We start from the raw sequence: 19,247 nt of genomic DNA, 5'->3' as shown, positions 1-19,247 counted from the left end.
ATTATAGTAGATTTAACTTATATGGTAATTAATAATCAACAATATAAAAAGACTATTTTAAAGTTTGTTGATAGTGTCTTGATACAGTACTAGTAGTATAGTTGTGCAAATTAGGCTAATAAATTTAGAATGAATGATAATTTAGCATCTTATACGAATGTATTAATAACTAAATACATAATATTATATAAAATACATCCACATTTTAGCATAGAATTGTTAAGAAAAAGTCTTTAGTGAATTTAATTTAAGCCATCAAAGGGCGCCTGTGATACTCGGCACCAATTATTTAAGTAAAATTAGAATGCACACTTTTATTTACAAAAGAAAAAGGAGTTATTTATCATTAAAATATTCAACACGAATACATACAAAAGCTGTTTATCTGCTATAGCAAATAAAAGTAATGTTTAATTAAACAATAGCATTTTTATTCGAGTTGTGCTAGGTAGAAGTTACATGTACCATACTGAAGGACGTTTTCGTAAATCTAGGAGAACTCATTAACCTATGGAAGATCATAACGTCACATATAAGACAGAAGGCAAAGTTTTTAGCACTTTTTTTTTTTTTTTATAAAAAATACCGTAAAATACGGTAGTCTGACCAAGCCCAATATAACTCATCTAGCGTGTCATTAGACCATATCGTAGCGAGGATGGTCGATTTAGCCCCCAAGCAATCGTTCCTTCCTGTTTTCTATACCGTTCCGATATAAATAAATACTTTAAACAATAGCCGTCTAGCAATAAAATTTCTTAAAGATGTCGTAGGCGGCCGTCCATGTTCACTGAAGCGACCATCGATTATTTCCTGTTTCTTCCGAGCCAAACTGGAGTAAACAAAACACGAATAAGGAATGTGACCCGCTTCTATCCCGCCTGTTGAACCGCGACGGTCTTAACATTTTAGTAAGATCAATCGGTGATTCTAAGAAAATGCACGTCCTTCAATCCTCATTAACAAAATGGAAAGATCCTCGTCTTCCAGAGCCAACCATCGTTTAAGAATCAATTTTTATCATAATAATTTAATTAATTCTATTTCTTATGATATAAATCTAGTCTATTATCTTTCAAATTGATTAATTATAATCGAGTACATGGTAAAATCTTAAAACAATGCAATAAGAAGTTGAGATCCGAATCCAAAATATAGATTGTAATCGATAATGATCTTCTCTTCTTGCAATAGATTATTATTATTATTATTATTAAAATACTTTATTGATTTAATATATTATCATTATTAAGAGTCAAATATAAAGTGTCTCGAAGAGGAGAGGAGGGAGAAATAAAGAAGAAAATGTGTAGAGAAGGAAGAGTGAGCATTTTTCCCTTCTTCCTTCTCTTTCTTATTTTTTCTCCATTCCTTCTCTTTTGAAAAAGAAAGAAAGAAAAGTTTCTTATTAGAATTTTCTTCTTAAAAAATCTTCCCGAAATCTACTAATTACTTTAAAATATTGTAATCTATTAATCATTATAAAATATAGTTTACTTTGCATAATCTTGTGGCTAACCTATAAAGCACAATATACAACTATAATAAATAAATAAAATAAAGAACACGAACAATGTTCACTCGTTAGTGAAGAAATTCAGAAAGTTCAATTCTTTTTCTTTGAATAAAGGTTTACCTTGTTGCATTTTCCCAACTGACAATTGCATAATATGAACCGAACCTGAAAAATTCTCAGTTTCAATTACTTTTTACGTCTCTTAAACTCAATTTTTTGCAGTTTTTTTTGTAATGATTTTAAAGAAAAAAATCGTTTAAAGTGGAGAAGAGTTTATCGCAAATATTGTCATTTTATAAAATTATACATTAAATAAAATAATATCGTGCATTAAATACATTCTTTATCTCCTCCAACAATAGCGGGTGTGTTTTTTCTTTTCTTCAATAGTAATGGTTGGAAGAATAAGTATAACGTAGTTTAGAAATGAATAGATTCTAACGCGAGCTTTTCGACAAGATTAATTACAATTTAATGCCAATTTTCTTCATCCAGATAATTGCATTTAATTCCTATGATTCGTAATTCATGGTAGCTTTCGAAGAACTTTTATTTGAGAGGAGGATTTTATTGGAAAATGGTGATTTAAATGTAGAGTTCTTTGTAATACTAAACACTGGCACGAAGTTTTCACGTGTCTAACACCTAAACAGGGGCTATTTTACTACAGAAGTCTTCCTACGAGGCATTCCTCTTTGATAAATCGCCTGTGTTGCCTTTAACCCATTCATTCAATCCCATCCTCTCAAGAAATGATTTAATAAAATATAAACAAACCTAAATAGTAATTAATAATACTTACAACTTTTTTCTTTAATAATTAAATCTGTTTATTCACGAATAACAAGTTATTATTATATTTTTATTACATTAATCAATGTATTTAAACCAGTAATCAGAAAGGTCGTAGATGATTGGGATCGAAATAAACAGGTTTCGCTTCTGAACAGACAAAGGCGTTAAACCAAAGTATCTCAAACGATAAGAATTATATGCAATAATGAGATCTGTAATACGAGTTTGACTGTTTGGAAGACACCCGATTTGACGGTCATTTACTTTACAAACACTGAAGGCTTCTTTAGGATACTAGTATTAGTATTACTAGTACTGGGGTACTAGTAATACTAATATATTGTATAATATTTGGGGTACTTTAGCTGCTTGTCACCTAGATACACCCAGGGTCACACTGTATATTCCAACAAAATAATACACAATAGAAAATTTCTTAGACTTAATATTATAGAAATATTATTCTTATAATTACTTTATAAATTCAAAGAAACAATTCGAATATACATCGACCCCCCCTATAACACTGTTGATAATTCCGTTTTATATGAATTCCATGTTGTACGAGTCACTTAGATTTTACAAATTCGTGAGCCATTCACAGCCCGGCGCATATATTTGTAAAATCTAAGTGACTCGTACAACATGGAATTCATATAAAACGAAATTATCAACAGTGTTATGGGGGTCGACTGTATTTCTTTAATCCGGAAAATGACGTCAAAGGTTTTTAAATTAGAAAAACCAGTATTTTGATCCATATTTTTAACCCATTTTCATTTACGAAAGAAACCAGTATAAGTAATGTAAAGAAGAATGTTGTTAGCAGAGTTGCGTAAGTTATCGTTTATATATTATTCTTTAAAGGTATTCTAAGAGTAATTTTAATCGAAATAAAGGAATTTCGATGAAGAATTTTCGAATATTTCCCCTTCTTATGGCATTTATGAACTATAATTATTGATTCTTCATACTAGAAATACGTTTAGTTACTTATTTTGTGTGCAAGAATCTATGACTAAATAGAGCCAGAAATTGGTTAAAAGATAAAAGTGTAGATAGGATATGAAAATAAAGCGAATACGTTAATAATAAGCAGGATACAGTAGTATAGTATGTTAAGAGACTATCTGTTATTTAGAAAAGCTGTTAAGCAGGTTATTCTATTCTTTCTAAATACTATATTAGAACGATTAGAAATTTTATTACTTTTTTACTATTAGGTAACGACGATGGTTCTTATAAGGTACTGTTAGAGTCCGTGATTTTAAGGATTAAAATTCCGGATTCTAACAATAGCTTACAAGAAAAAGTTTAGCTTAGGTACAGGAAGGATTAAAACCCGGAAATTCAGTAGTTGTAAGCATAAAACGACAAGAAAAATATATACCGTATTTGCAATGGATTGGATTTTATTGAATAAGGTAACGTAATTCATGAGCGATCTGACAAGGAGGGAGTGTCTCACGAGAGGATTTACTACGAGAAACTGACCCCTGTTTAGATGAACTAAACCCAAAAAATTCCATGTGAGCAACCCGTTGGTCAGGCTCGAATCCACGACTAAGTAGCAGTGTTCGTGTGAATATCCTCTCGGCTCATTTGCAATAGAAAGCTAAATATTAAAAAATGCACAAAAACTCCAGTAGAGTAGCCAGGATTTTGAGATTATGAATGATGCTCGAGGCAAATTTGGGAGATTTAAGTCACGTGCCTCTTGTTGTTTTTCGGAGAAAGTTATTCAATTATTTTAGTTAACTTACTCTTAATTAATTGAAGTCATGCAATACGCATTATTAGACTGCAATTTGAAAAAAATCATAGACCCATAAATTCCTACTGTCTGTCAGTCGTTCCTTAATCTCGAGAAAAGAGTTAGATGAAATCCAAGATCATATTTGGAAATCTTATGGGCAGGAGACTCCGATTAACTATATGAAAACTTCTGATACAGACCAGAAGTCACGTTATTTCAATTCAAAAATTTCCCCCTGAAAGGAGTTAGATAGATGACAGGACACGACTCGATTACTACAGGAAAAGTATGATGTACAGGGGCAAGACACTGTTAATTTGAAGGTGGAGAGCATATATTTTAAATCTTTTCTGAAAGATTCGGAAAGTATGAAACTCCATTTTTGTGGTTTTTCTTTTAATATTCACTTTTCCTCCATTAAAACATTGTTTTTACTTTTACTTGTTTAGTAATTACTAATGAAAGAAATTATATATATATATATATACATTGTTAATTATCTAACACTATTTTTTTTATTGTTAATTATAAATTGCACCCATTTTTCTCCATCCTTTCACCCATTAAAATGGATAAGCGTGATTTAAAATGTATCTAAAGACAAATAAAATAAAATTTAAGTAATTACGTAGGATTTTATCTTTAATGGTAAATATTTTCGTAAAGTAGAATATAATGGAAGTAGAAAAGAAAATAATTGATTGTATCTAAGAAAACTTTCTTGTTTAAATTTCTTCCATTCTTAATTTGGAATCTAAGAAACTATGGTGCATTATAATAATGTAAATTGTCATATGGTTAAATCTCATAATGCATCGCTTTTTTTTTTTCATTTGGAGTGACCGAAGAATATTGTATGCAATTCTTTTTTCCATAAAGAAGTGAAAGACCGGACCAAAGAGACATTCAACCCGCATCGTTTGGCAAGAAAACTTTCAAAATGCCACACGAAACCTCTTATGTATTATTATCTGTCATCAAATCAGCCAGCCAGAACTGCTTGACCGCTTGAATTAGCACTAATGCGGGAAAGGCCGGTTTTCTGTGTCAATGCACAAGAACGACGATTTCTTTCCTATTCCTGCGAAAAAATCGGATGAACAAATCATTTGCAAATCTAACACTGGATAGTACACTATTGGAAGGAATCGAATAGAAATGGCTCCTACTCCTAAAAATCAAAGTGCGTTAACCATTCTTAAATACAAGAAAGTTAATAAGTTTTTCATACGTAAAAGATTAATATTGTTTTCTATTTAATTATATTTTAAATTGTATAAAATTATATATATATATAATTTTAAATAATCCTCAGTTATTCAGAAATCCATTACTATCACTCTTCTTGGTGCAGGCGATGTAGTGCAATGGGGCATCTTTGAAGATCTCAGGTTAATGGGCTCTTTGGAATGAAAATATAACTTTCACAATATAGTTTTTGTAGTGTCTTATAAAGTTTTCTACCATTACAAACTTAACATGTATAAAAATATCAATGATTATTAACAAAAAAAGTAAATTAGGCTATAAGCAAAGAGTGTTGACAAAAATTTCTATGATGTTACATCTTATTATACTATTGTCCGAAGTGGATAAAACCATTAAACATTAGTTGATCGTCAGATGAATGACTTGATTCTTAAAAAAAAATTAATTTTAATTAAAATATTATTATTTAGTTCCTAAGAAGCAAGTAGAAGTAAATGGAAAGAAAGAAAAGAATAATAAATTGGAAGATAAGACTGAAACTTCTATCGTTCAGAGGACAAGTCCATGTTCTGTAGATTCGGGCAACAGTTCCCATCACCCTGGACATTTCGTAGTTGTGGCCATTGATTTTGGCACCACATACAGCGGTTATGCATTTAGCTTTGTACGTGATCCTGATAATATTCACATGATGAAGAAATGGGAAGGTTTGTAGAATTTATCAATTTAGCATCCCAGTGAACTTCGTTAATTCAGTGATTTCAATTAATTTTAATAAGTTATTATTATTAAACTAGGAGGTGATCCTGGAGTTATAAATCAAAAAACTCCTACGACTTTATTATTAACGCCAGACAAGAAATTTCATTCATTTGGGTATTCTGCACGAGATTATTATCATGATTTGGATCCACAGGAAGCGAAAAAATGGCTGTATTTCGAAAAATTTAAGATGGCTTTACACCATAATGAAGTAAGTTTTACGGATTAATTTATATTTTGAATATTAATAATCGTTATACAGTCAAATCTCGATATAGCACCTTCCTAATAGATGCCATTAAAAGTATAACTCGGCATTGAATCCTTCTTTCGTTGATTTTTTTTCCTATCAAAATTGTTCTTATGATAAGGTGAGATCATTTGGATTTTTTTTCTCATCACGACATTAACAAGTTGAATGGCTTCTTGTAAACCAGCATTGTTTGTTATTTGTGTGTAATTTAACGTCTTTTTTTTATATTTAAAGTCAAAACGATTAAGGATACATTTGAAGGAACTTGTCTCTTTTGAGTTTAATTCAAAATAATATATACTTTTAGTTTAGATTCACTGCAAAATATGATATTTTCAGAGCAACACACAAGGATGATCATCATCATTTATCCTTATTTCAGAACTTGCTACTAGAAACGGTTTTTTTTAAACTCTTTCCACCTTGTGAGCACTAAAAGGGCCTTTTAAGCACATCCATTATCAGTTCGGTCAGGCCCACAATAGGGCAGGAATGGTAAAAGATGGGCGCTACATATCCGGACGGATCACCCTCTGTAAATTCCGGGGGTTTATCGACACGTCTGGATTCCAATGGCAGATCTCCCTGAGTGGCAGGTTCCCACTTTAATTTCATTATTTTTTCAATTTCAGTTCAAAATTATTCTCAAGATTTTATAACACTTTTTTTTTTGTAAGAAAATATTTTTATTCTTTAAATATATTTNTTGTAAAATCTAAGTGACTCGTACAACATGGAATTCATATAAAACGAAATTATCAACAGTGTTATGGGGGTCGACTGTATTTCTTTAATCCGGAAAATGACGTCAAAGGTTTTTAAATTAGAAAAACCAGTATTTTGATCCATATTTTTAACCCATTTTCATTTACGAAAGAAACCAGTATAAGTAATGTAAAGAAGAATGTTGTTAGCAGAGTTGCGTAAGTTATCGTTTATATATTATTCTTTAAAGGTATTCTAAGAGTAATTTTAATCGAAATAAAGGAATTTCGATGAAGAATTTTCGAATATTTCCCCTTCTTATGGCATTTATGAACTATAATTATTGATTCTTCATACTAGAAATACGTTTAGTTACTTATTTTGTGTGCAAGAATCTATGACTAAATAGAGCCAGAAATTGGTTAAAAGATAAAAGTGTAGATAGGATATGAAAATAAAGCGAATACGTTAATAATAAGCAGGATACAGTAGTATAGTATGTTAAGAGACTATCTGTTATTTAGAAAAGCTGTTAAGCAGGTTATTCTATTCTTTCTAAATACTATATTAGAACGATTAGAAATTTTATTACTTTTTTACTATTAGGTAACGACGATGGTTCTTATAAGGTACTGTTAGAGTCCGTGATTTTAAGGATTAAAATTCCGGATTCTAACAATAGCTTACAAGAAAAAGTTTAGCTTAGGTACAGGAAGGATTAAAACCCGGAAATTCAGTAGTTGTAAGCATAAAACGACAAGAAAAATATATACCGTATTTGCAATGGATTGGATTTTATTGAATAAGGTAACGTAATTCATGAGCGATCTGACAAGGAGGTAGTGTCTCACGAGAGGATTTACTACGAGAAACTGACCCCTGTTTAGATGAACTAAACCCAAAAAATTCCATGTGAGCAACCCGTTGGTCAGGCTCGAATCCACGACTAAGTAGCAGTGTTCGTGTGAATATCCTCTCGGCTCATTTGCAATAGAAAGCTAAATATTAAAAAATGCACAAAAACTCCAGTAGAGTAGCCAGGATTTTGAGATTATGAATGATGCTCGAGGCAAATTTGGGAGATTTAAGTCACGTGCCTCTTGTTGTTTTTCGGAGAAAGTTATTCAATTATTTTAGTTAACTTACTCTTAATTAATTGAAGTCATGCAATACGCATTATTGGACTGCAATTTGAAAAAAATCATAGACCCATAAATTCCTACTGTCTGTCAGTCGTTCCTTAATCTCGAGAAAAGAGTTAGATGAAATCCAAGATCATATTTGGAAATCTTATGGGCAGGAGACTCCGATTAACTATATGAAAACTTCTGATACAGACCAGAAGTCACGTTATTTCAATTCAAAAATTTCCCCCTGAAAGGAGTTAGATAGATGACAGGACACGACTCGATTACTACAGGAAAAGTATGATGTACAGGGGCAAGACACTGTTAATTTGAAGGTGGAGAGCATATATTTTAAATCTTTTCTGAAAGATTCGGAAAGTATGAAACTCCATTTTTGTGGTTTTTCTTTTAATATTCACTTTTCCTCCATTAAAACATTGTTTTTACTTTTACTTGTTTAGTAATTACTAATGAAAGAAATTATATATATATATATATACATTGTTAATTATCTAACACTATTTTTTTTATTGTTAATTATAAATTGCACCCATTTTTCTCCATCCTTTCACCCATTAAAATGGATAAGCGTGATTTAAAATGTATCTAAAGACAAATAAAATAAAATTTAAGTAATTACGTAGGATTTTATCTTTAATGGTAAATATTTTCGTAAAGTAGAATATAATGGAAGTAGAAAAGAAAATAATTGATTGTATCTAAGAAAACTTTCTTGTTTAAATTTCTTCCATTCTTAATTTGGAATCTAAGAAACTATGGTGCATTATAATAATGTAAATTGTCATATGGTTAAATCTCATAATGCATCGCTTTTTTTTTTTCATTTGGAGTGACCGAAGAATATTGTATGCAATTCTTTTTTCCATAAAGAAGTGAAAGACCGGACCAAAGAGACATTCAACCCGCATCGTTTGGCAAGAAAACTTTCAAAATGCCACACGAAACCTCTTATGTATTATTATCTGTCATCAAATCAGCCAGCCAGAACTGCTTGACCGCTTGAATTAGCACTAATGCGGGAAAGGCCGGTTTTCTGTGTCAATGCACAAGAACGACGATTTCTTTCCTATTCCTGCGAAAAAATCGGATGAACAAATCATTTGCAAATCTAACACTGGATAGTACACTATTGGAAGGAATCGAATAGAAATGGCTCCTACTCCTAAAAATCAAAGTGCGTTAACCATTCTTAAATACAAGAAAGTTAATAAGTTTTTCATACGTAAAAGATTAATATTGTTTTCTATTTAATTATATTTTAAATTGTATAAAATTATATATATATATAATTTTAAATAATCCTCAGTTATCAGAAATCCATTACTATCACTCTTCTTGGTGCAGGCGATGTAGTGCAATGGGGCATCTTTGAAGATCTCAGGTTAATGGGCTCTTTGGAATGAAAATATAACTTTCACAATATAGTTTTTGTAGTGTCTTATAAAGTTTTCTACCATTACAAACTTAACATGTATAAAAATATCAATGATTATTAACAAAAAAAGTAAATTAGGCTATAAGCAAAGAGTGTTGACAAAAATTTCTATGATGTTACATCTTATTATACTATTGTCCGAAGTGGATAAAACCATTAAACATTAGTTGATCGTCAGATGAATGACTTGATTCTTAAAAAAAAATTAATTTTAATTAAAATATTATTATTTAGTTCCTAAGAAGCAAATAGAAGTAAATGGAAAGAAAGAAAAGAATAATAAATTGGAAGATAAGACTGAAACTTCTATCGTTCAGAGGACAAGTCCATGTTCTGTAGATTCGGGCAACAGTTCCCATCACCCTGGACATTTCGTAGTTGTGGCCATTGATTTTGGCACCACATACAGCGGTTATGCATTTAGCTTTGTACGTGATCCTGATAATATTCACATGATGAAGAAATGGGAAGGTTTGTAGAATTTATCAATTTAGCATCCCAGTGAACTTCGTTAATTCAGTGATTTCAATTAATTTTAATAAGTTATTATTATTAAACTAGGAGGTGATCCTGGAGTTATAAATCAAAAAACTCCTACGACTTTATTATTAACGCCAGACAAGAAATTTCATTCATTTGGGTATTCTGCACGAGATTATTATCATGATTTGGATCCACAGGAAGCGAAAAAATGGCTGTATTTCGAAAAATTTAAGATGGCTTTACACCATAATGAAGTAAGTTTTACGGATTAATTTATATTTTGAATATTAATAATCGTTATACAGTCAAATCTCGATATAGCACCTTCCTAATAGATGCCATTAAAAGTATAACTCGGCATTGAATCCTTCTTTCGTTGATTTTTTTTCCTATCAAAATTGTTCTTATGATAAGGTGAGATCATTTGGATTTTTTTTCTCATCACGACATTAACAAGTTGAATGGCTTCTTGTAAACCAGCATTGTTTGTTATTTGTGTGTAATTTAACGTCTTTTTTTTATATTTAAAGTCAAAACGATTAAGGATACATTTGAAGGAACTTGTCTCTTTTGAGTTTAATTCAAAATAATATATACTTTTAGTTTAGATTCACTGCAAAATATGATATTTTCAGAGCAACACACAAGGATGATCATCATCATTTATCCTTATTTCAGAACTTGCTACTAGAAACGGTTTTTTTTAAACTCTTTCCACCTTGTGAGCACTAAAAGGGCCTTTTAAGCACATCCATTATCAGTTCGGTCAGGCCCACAATAGGGCAGGAATGGTAAAAGATGGGCGCTACATATCCGGACGGATCACCCTCTGTAAATTCCGGGGGTTTATCGACACGTCTGGATTCCAATGGCAGATCTCCCTGAGTGGCAGGTTCCCACTTTAATTTCATTATTTTTTCAATTTCAGTTCAAAATTATTCTCAAGATTTTATAACACTTTTTTTTTGTAAGAAAATATTTTTATTCTTTAAATATATTTAAATAAAAATTCAATTCTTTCAGCATTTAACTTTAGATACCGAAATAAAAGCATCGAATGGAAAAGCTCTTGCAGCGGTGACTGTTTTTGCTCATGCACTCAGGTACTTCAGAGAACACGCTCTTCAAGAACTCAGTGATCAATCTGCCACAAGAATAACTAATGATGATGTTCGTTGGGTCGTCACCGTTCCAGCAATTTGGAGACAACCAGCCAAACAATTCATGAGAGCTGCTGCATACGAAGTACGTTGTATTCCTATATTATCTTTTTCAAATTGCTTTGTAAACTCTTAAATTTTAATTGTATTGTAAGAGAAACGAATACAACTTATCGTGATGACAAATTAATAAGAACGGACGATAAATAATTATTTTCTAATTTCAAAGTGTTCAATATTTACAGGCAGGTATTGCTACTTCCGAATATCCGGATCAACTATTAATAGCATTAGAACCGGAGGCTGCATCTATATATTGTCGTCGAATGCGAATGCATCAACTGGTGCCAGAAATTCCTTATAACCAACGTCAATGTGCCAACGATGGGACTCAATCAAAAGAGATTGGTCAAGAATTAACTAAGCTGAACAACAAAGGTAAACTTATTACAAATAATCTTATCAAAGAATAGTCATCATTAATCATCGGCCGGGATCACAATGGGTGTAGCCAAGTGGTGAAAGATTAAGTTCGACATTGCCTATGAAAAATTCCTGGACTTGCTTTTCCGGACTCGATTCCAATTTCCCAGAGCAATAAACTTGATGCCTTAATTGCTTCAGACATCTGGCAGTCTGCTGTGCAAGACAAGTTGAAAGGGGATGAGGGTTGTGCAATGGGATGCTGATGCGGAATCTGTTGATTTTAATTACCAACTCGTGCCTATGGAGCAGTCGTTGGTCCATACGCGAGGGGTATACAATGGAGAGGGTTATACAAAGGTTTTATCAATTTTCTGAAGGTTAAATGCTACTGCAAATTATATGTACGAAAATACGGCAATTTCTTAATGTGTTTAATCTCAAAATATGATATAATAATATCTAATTCAAAGAATAATAAAAAAATAATTAAATTTTAGAATATTTTCACTTCTTAAAGTAAATTTTTATTCATTTGAAATATAAAATTATTTTTCAGGTACAAAGTACATGGTGGTCGATTGTGGAGGAGGAACCGTTGATATTACAGTTCACGAATTACTTGATAAACAGGGTACTTTAAGAGAACTTCATAAGGCAACGGGTGGCCCCTATGGTTCCGTAGGAGTAGATATGGAATTCGAAAATTTACTGAGGAGTATTTTCGGAAGCGACTTCATAGATCAGTTCAAGACTAAACGACCTGCAGGATTTGTTGATTTAATGATTGCTTTTGAAGCCAGGAAAAGAAACGCGAGCCCTTTCAAAGCCAATCCGCTTAATATCTCATTACCGTTTTCTTTCATCGATTATTACAAGAGATGTAAAGGAACCACTGTGAGTGAATACACTTTTTAATAATAGCAACTTTGCAATTAACAGATTATTTTTTGTCAGCAGTCAGTTGGACATGATCTTGAAATTTTAAGTGATTGCCAATAACAATGAAATCTAAAAATTTGTAGTGGTCACAAAGGATAGTCTAGAAGACAAGCTGCTAAGCAAGCAAGCCAATGGCACAGTTCATTTAATATGAAATTAAATGTGTCATTCATTGGCTTGCTTGCTTGGAAGTTAAGTGACAAGTGGCTACCTAGCATTTAGAGATACTTTGTCAGAATAGAGAGGAACATACTGATTAATTTTAATTTTTCTCCATATTCAGAACCTATATTAATTTCTGTTTCTGTTAGTTGTTCTGGTCTTAGTTTCTCAATTCTGCCTTAGCATAATTTGTTTTTGGAGCATTATGAGAGAGAAATCATCTCTTAAGTCTGGATTTAAAGATAACATTGCATTGAATGCATGTTCTTTCAATTTGTAGTCAAAATATTCTCTGTGTGGCCCAAGACAAAATAGACTTGTAGCCACTGTTGAACCTGTAGTTTCATTTAATTCTACTTTAATGAGCAATCTCTATGCAAATTAGTTTTTCCATCTTAATGAAAATACATTTGAATGATGATAGCATGTAAAAATTATACTTAAAAGCCTTTTCTTTTAATTTATACAAAGTAATACTTGTTTGTACAATATAAAAACTGATTGAAGGTCAATTATTATTTTAGCATTTTACATAAATTATGCAAAGGAAATATAGATACAGTATTTGTTTTTAAATGAAAAAAAAAACATCCTTAATTTATAAAAAATATGTTAGCTAATTATGAATATAACATTTTTTAAACATTTCCTGTTGGCTTTTTAAAATAGATAATACAGGCAAATAATTGCCTAAAATATAACTGTAAGAAACAATTTATTGATTGTTCAAGAGAAGTGTTTAATGTTTACATACAAAGTTTGAATTTGAGTTCAGAATTTGAACTTGAATTTTCATAAATATAATCATATTAAGGAAACCATTTTACATCAAACTCTTAGTTGGGAAGAGGCTTTACAAAAAAGCCAGTAGATAAAACATTTAAGTAAATTTTTGTTGATTTGTTGGTCTAGACAAGTGCATTCATTATATAAATATATTAATAGATGTGAAAATATCATTCATATCTGCTTTTTATCTCTAGAAAAGTTCTCTTATTCTGTAGTTACATATGTTGGCATAAATAAACTATGATGATGATCAAAGCCTGATTTTATGAGTATGGAATATTATTCACTCATTTTCTTATAATCCAAACATTAGACATAATTTGTAACATTTAAATGTTTTGAATAAGTGAATTATCATTGGATTATAAGATTTCTTTTGTTCATTTACACCTTTTGCCATTATCTTATAATTAGTTGCATTTTCCTCAAAACCAAATAGAATATAAAATTTTTGAAAGTTTGACGTGCATTTTTTCATATAAAACTTATAATTTTGATATCTTAATTAATTTTGAAATTTAATATATTTACAGGTAGAAAATACCATCAAACGTTATAATCACAAACATGTAAAATGGTCTTCGCAAGGGATGCTGCGTGTGGAACCACCTGCTATGATGCAACTTTTTCAACCTACATTAGAACATATTAAAGAACACATTGCTAATGTACTTAACAGTCCTGATGTTAATAATATCAATTACCTTTTCCTTGTCGGTGGATTTGCAGAATCTCAGATTTTACAAAAAGAAGTAAGAGATACATTTTCTCCCTTTGTCAAAGTGATAATTCCCCAGGGAGTGAGCTTAGCTATTCTAAGAGGAGCAGTTATATTTGGCCTAGATCCAACTATTGTTAATGTTAGAAGATTGCGTATGACATATGGAGTTGGAGTTCTTAATCGTTTCATACATGGAATTCATCCTCCAGAGAAACTTATTGTTAAAGATGGTATAGAATGGTGTGCAGATATATTTGATAAATTTGTGGTGACTGACCAGTCTGTGGGTCTTGGTGATGTTGTTACGCGCAGTTACACTCCAGCCAAAGCAGGACAGACTTGTAGTGTTATTCATATTTACAGCAGTGAGAGAGATGACGTGCATTTTATTACAGATCCAGGTGTTCAGAGATGTGGAACTCTTGTCTTAGATTTGAATGACAGCAAATATTTAACCAATATGCCTCACAGAAGAGAAATTCAAATGAGGGTGACTTTTGGTGATACAGAAATCAAAGTTAGTGCCTTGGATCTAGTTACAGGAAAATGTGTTAAAGCAGATATTGATTTTCTTAATCACTAATGTCATACCAAATTTACATACTAGTCAACGAAAAGAGCTTTGTTAATTATGGGAAACAAAAATGATAATGCATCAATCCCTGTAAATTAGCTATTTGAATCTTGAATCAAGTCAAAATCAGAATGTAAATACAAATATTCATGTGCAGTTCAATGATATGTATAAGAAATTAAATATATAAACTATGTTAAGAATAGTCTTTTCTATTTAATTAATTGTAATTGTTTATACTGCCATTAATTCTTAAAATGTTAATTACTGAAAGTAATTTTGTAGAAATGTAAAACTAATCATAAGAACCAAAGATCTATTGTATCTACTCAAACATTTAGCATTTAATTTTTACTTTGAGCAGTGGGAGATTTCTCATTAGGCCCACTAGGCCTGGGCCTATGGCGCAAGAATTTGGAGGTACAAAAATTCAAAATAATGAAAAAATAAAAGTTATTTTAATGTACATAGGAACAATTCATAAAAGTAGTAGTGCAAATTACAAGCTAAAGTAGGAACAGAATAAGACATTGATTGACTAATATTAAAATAAATATATTTTACACAAACTTAGTAGTATTAATGTTGATTTTCAATAACAATAGTGCTGCTTGTATTTTTACAATTTTTAAATATTGAAAGGACAATTATTCCAGAATTAAAATAATAAAGAATCATTCAGTGCAAAAGTGGCACTATTAGTTTTGAGATGCCTGCATATTATGTGCCTAGGGGTGCCATATTTCTAAATCTACCACTGACTGAATCAAATAATGATGATAAGACATTTTCTGCTTTTCAATGTATACAAACTGCTTTAATCTTCATTGGATTATACTTATATTTCTAAAGATTGTATGACTACTTATCTGGTTTAACTATTAATTCTTTTTTTTCATTTAAAAAAGAAATTGTACATACTTTTTACTCAAAAATTCATTTAAAAGATTATAGAAGACTTCAGATTTATTTGTAATATATATGTAGTATTAAATCTAATTTTCAGGAATCAATATTGTATCATTTTATATCTAAACAACATATTAACAAATCAAGAAAATCTAAATATATAATTATTTATATAATTTTTAAAAAGTTATATAAATAATCTGTTTATATTGCTAATTTTTATATCATACTTGGTGAACTTCAAATATCTAAACTAAGTAATATTCCTTAAATTCATTTTTAAAATAGTCATGAGAGTTCTTTAAATTTTTAAAGTATAAGAATTAAACTGTTTTATACTTAAATAAAATTTTGCTTTTAATTTGTTATTAGAATACGGAATTAACAAGAAAATGTAAGGATAATTCTATTAAAAGTTAATTTATATTAAATTTTAAAACTTTTCATTGTAAAATCAATGAAAACACTTATGAAGATTGATCAAAGTTTTTGTAGATAATGACTAAAGTTATAGAATAACATTTCTAGTTAAGAAAAATTTAACTTTTTTTGAATTATCCTTATATAAAATTTAAGAAAATTAATAAATTGTTAATTTTTATAATAATAAAAAAAGCTTAATTGTATTTTTAGAATGCTGCTAATGCTTTGTGGCTAATAATTATTTTTTTTTTTTTGTTTTTTCCTGATTTGACAAGTTTTGTGCCAAAATTGATTTTTCAGATTTGCTCATGTAAATTGAATAATAAGCATATCCTGTTATCTTATTGTATAATTAAATTCAACAATATTTCAAAGTGTTTTTGTAAATTTATTTAGAACATCAGGATTTCCTAATGCAATATATATATTTTTCCGTCTATACACAAATAATAAGTAAAATTTTATTCTGCAATACAGCATTAATTATAATCATTTCTAGTTAAGAAACAGAAAAATCTATCATTAGTTTGATATTGACCTTATAATTATCTACTTGAAATACAAAAATATACTGTAAAAGAATCAATTTGACTACACATAATGTGTGTATTGGTCCCTAAAATGATTGTTATAACAAATTTAATTTTTGTACTGAATAGAAATAATAAGTAAACAACAAAGACAGTAAATTTATAAAAATCTTTATACAAAATGAAATTTTACAGTAATAACTATAGTATTTTGCTTCTTGATCATTTAATATAAATTTTTCTTCCATTATACTCAAATTTATAAAAAGTTAATTGTTTTAGTAATAAAAAAAAAAAAAATACAAAATTGATTTAATATTTTTGATAATTAGCTAAAAACAATTCAGATAATTATCGAAAATATTTTTCAATTTTCCTAAAGAAAGAAAAAATTTTAATAATAATTTTAATTCTTATAATAAATAAATTATTAACTCATGAGTGTTCATACAGATATTTACAAATAATAACTTTAATACTTGCTTGGTAAGAACAGAAAAGATAAAAAAAGTATCTGAAAAATTTATTTAAAATAATAAATAAAAATAATTTTATTACTAATTTTTTAAAAACAAAATAAAAACAATTACCTGTTGAATTCAGAGTTTAAATATTGCAGACAAGTAAACTGTTTAATCAAAATCAGGTATATCATCAAAAGAATAACCAGGATAACGACAGTAAGCATAATAGGCAATGCGAACATGATAGAAACCAGGAATAAACATCAATAGTCCTAAAACGAGCAAAGCCCAACTACTTTCATTGTGCTGTAAAGAAAAAATTTTAATTAAGTTAATCATTTAATATATCATCAATAATAATCTTCATAATCTTTACACAAAAATAAGGCTTAATCATTTCTCTCTCATTAGGACAAATTTGGATATTTAATTAATTAAAAATTGTTTTCAATGTAAGCTGAAAAATAATCTGTCAATTTAGTGTTAAGTTTGGTTTAAGACAATAAATAAATGATAAACTCATTGTAATGAAAGTGATCAGAGATGGGATCAAAACCTATTAATCCGTGTTTTACTTTTGGCATAATTATAAAATCATGCAAATACTTTGTATAATTATTTTGGCAAAAAAACTGTTTCAAAGTAAATAAGGATAAATTGAGTCATTAAAGTATAAAATTTTATCCTTATTTGGGAAAAATAAAATAAAGTTTATGTTCAGGCTTGGTCCAGAACTTTTGGCCAGTTCTATAGTATACCTATTATTTTGTATGTCTTCCTGATGTTCTTGGATACATGTCTTGAGCATTCTAGTTGTAGCTCTAATATAATTAATTGTTGCCTGACTTAGTAATACAGTAAATAAACAACTTTTTACAGAAAACAGTTAAGATTTCATCTTAATATTTTTTATTGATTGATTAGCTACAAAAATTATATTGCACACCTACAATTCTCTTTTATTGATGGAAAATTAGTGTTTCTGAGCTATTTTCAACTAATTTTTGACATGAATATTCATATAAAGTACAAATAAATATTTTTAATAAAAATTAAAATTATATCCAATCCAATCCAATCCAAATTACGCTTTATTTGTAATACGGCAATTGCCTGTTACAATGGGAGAACCATAAACTTAAATAATATATCATATTACATAGTATTATTACAATAATATTTTCCTTCTAATTATTTACAAAAGTTTTAACATAGTTGTATAAATTAACTATTAATCGAGTTGTTGCTCTATGGAAAATATAGTACATTTCTTCCACCGATCTGCACTCACTTAAACTTAACAAATCAAATTTCCTTTTTAACTCATAGCTCTTTTCACATTGGCAAAACAAGTGATACTTTGAAAATTCCATATTACATCTAGGACATAAATTATCAGCATACGAGTAGAATTTATTATTTAACATTAATATTTCTGAATTTAGACGTATTTGAATAAAAAACCGTTTTATAACAAAAGGTAGATTCGATAGAATATAATTATTAATATTTGGATAGTTCAATAGTGAACCATACCAGTTTGGTTTTAAACGTGAACGGTTGTCTTCTATGTCACGTGATAATAGAATATCTAAAATGCTATGCGTTAGCTGACTACACAAATCTTCACTTAGATTCGGCGAAAAGATAAATGGAGCAATTGAGAAACCATAACTATTGATCACTCTTGAAATTTGAGCTATCCAATTCCTTTTAGAATTCTTCTGTACAGAATACTTATATAACTGTTGTAGCAGATTGAATGAAATATCTCCACTATCTCTTATCTTCATTAACAGCATCATAGTTCTCTTGATAAATAATGCAGTGGGACTGTATCTGCTTACTTCTAACCTTAAAGCACTCCCCGGAATTTTATATTCCAAGCAAAACAATCTTCGAATAAATTTGTTCTGGATAATCTCCAGTTTCTGATAGTTGGCCATACACCAAAATGGTGATGCGTAGCTCACTGAATTATATACAATTGAATTGAATAGGTTAAACTGTGTTTGTATATTTCTTAGATGTGTCTTAGCAAACAATTTCATTACACCATTAATCATTCTATTAGCTTTAATCATCATC

At 29.6% G+C, this 19,247-nt stretch overlaps 1 protein-coding gene across 4 annotated transcripts in view; it reads left to right on the top strand.

Annotated features, from left to right (window-relative positions):
- LOC111625790 (heat shock 70 kDa protein 12A-like) overlaps positions 1-15,902 on the top strand; it is a 35,335-nt gene extending 19,433 nt beyond the window's left edge. For 2 of the 4 annotated variants that reach the window (XM_023369010.1, XM_023369011.1), the window contains exons 3-8: positions 5,747-5,983; positions 6,074-6,249; positions 11,086-11,307; positions 11,468-11,660; positions 12,205-12,542; positions 14,072-15,901. In XM_023369010.1, coding sequence (XP_023224778.1) covers positions 5,747-5,983; positions 6,074-6,249; positions 11,086-11,307; positions 11,468-11,660; positions 12,205-12,542; positions 14,072-14,842 — 1,937 coding nt within the window. In that variant the 3' untranslated portion in view covers positions 14,843-15,901. Of the gene's footprint in view, positions 1-5,746; positions 5,984-6,073; positions 6,250-9,817; positions 10,051-10,140; positions 10,317-11,085; positions 11,308-11,467; positions 11,661-12,204; positions 12,543-14,071 lie in introns of those variants that run through there. The other 2 variants (XM_023369009.1, XM_023369012.1) reach the window with 2 other exon arrangements.
- The last annotated feature ends 3,345 nt before the right edge of the window (positions 15,903-19,247 follow it).

This window comes from Centruroides sculpturatus, unplaced genomic scaffold (assembly GCF_000671375.1).
Source record: "Centruroides sculpturatus isolate CEXI.00-Female unplaced genomic scaffold, Cexi_2.0 scaffold355, whole genome shotgun sequence".
Taxonomy (NCBI): domain Eukaryota; kingdom Metazoa; phylum Arthropoda; class Arachnida; order Scorpiones; family Buthidae; genus Centruroides; species Centruroides sculpturatus.
This window is presented reverse-complemented; position numbering and strand designations above follow the sequence as displayed.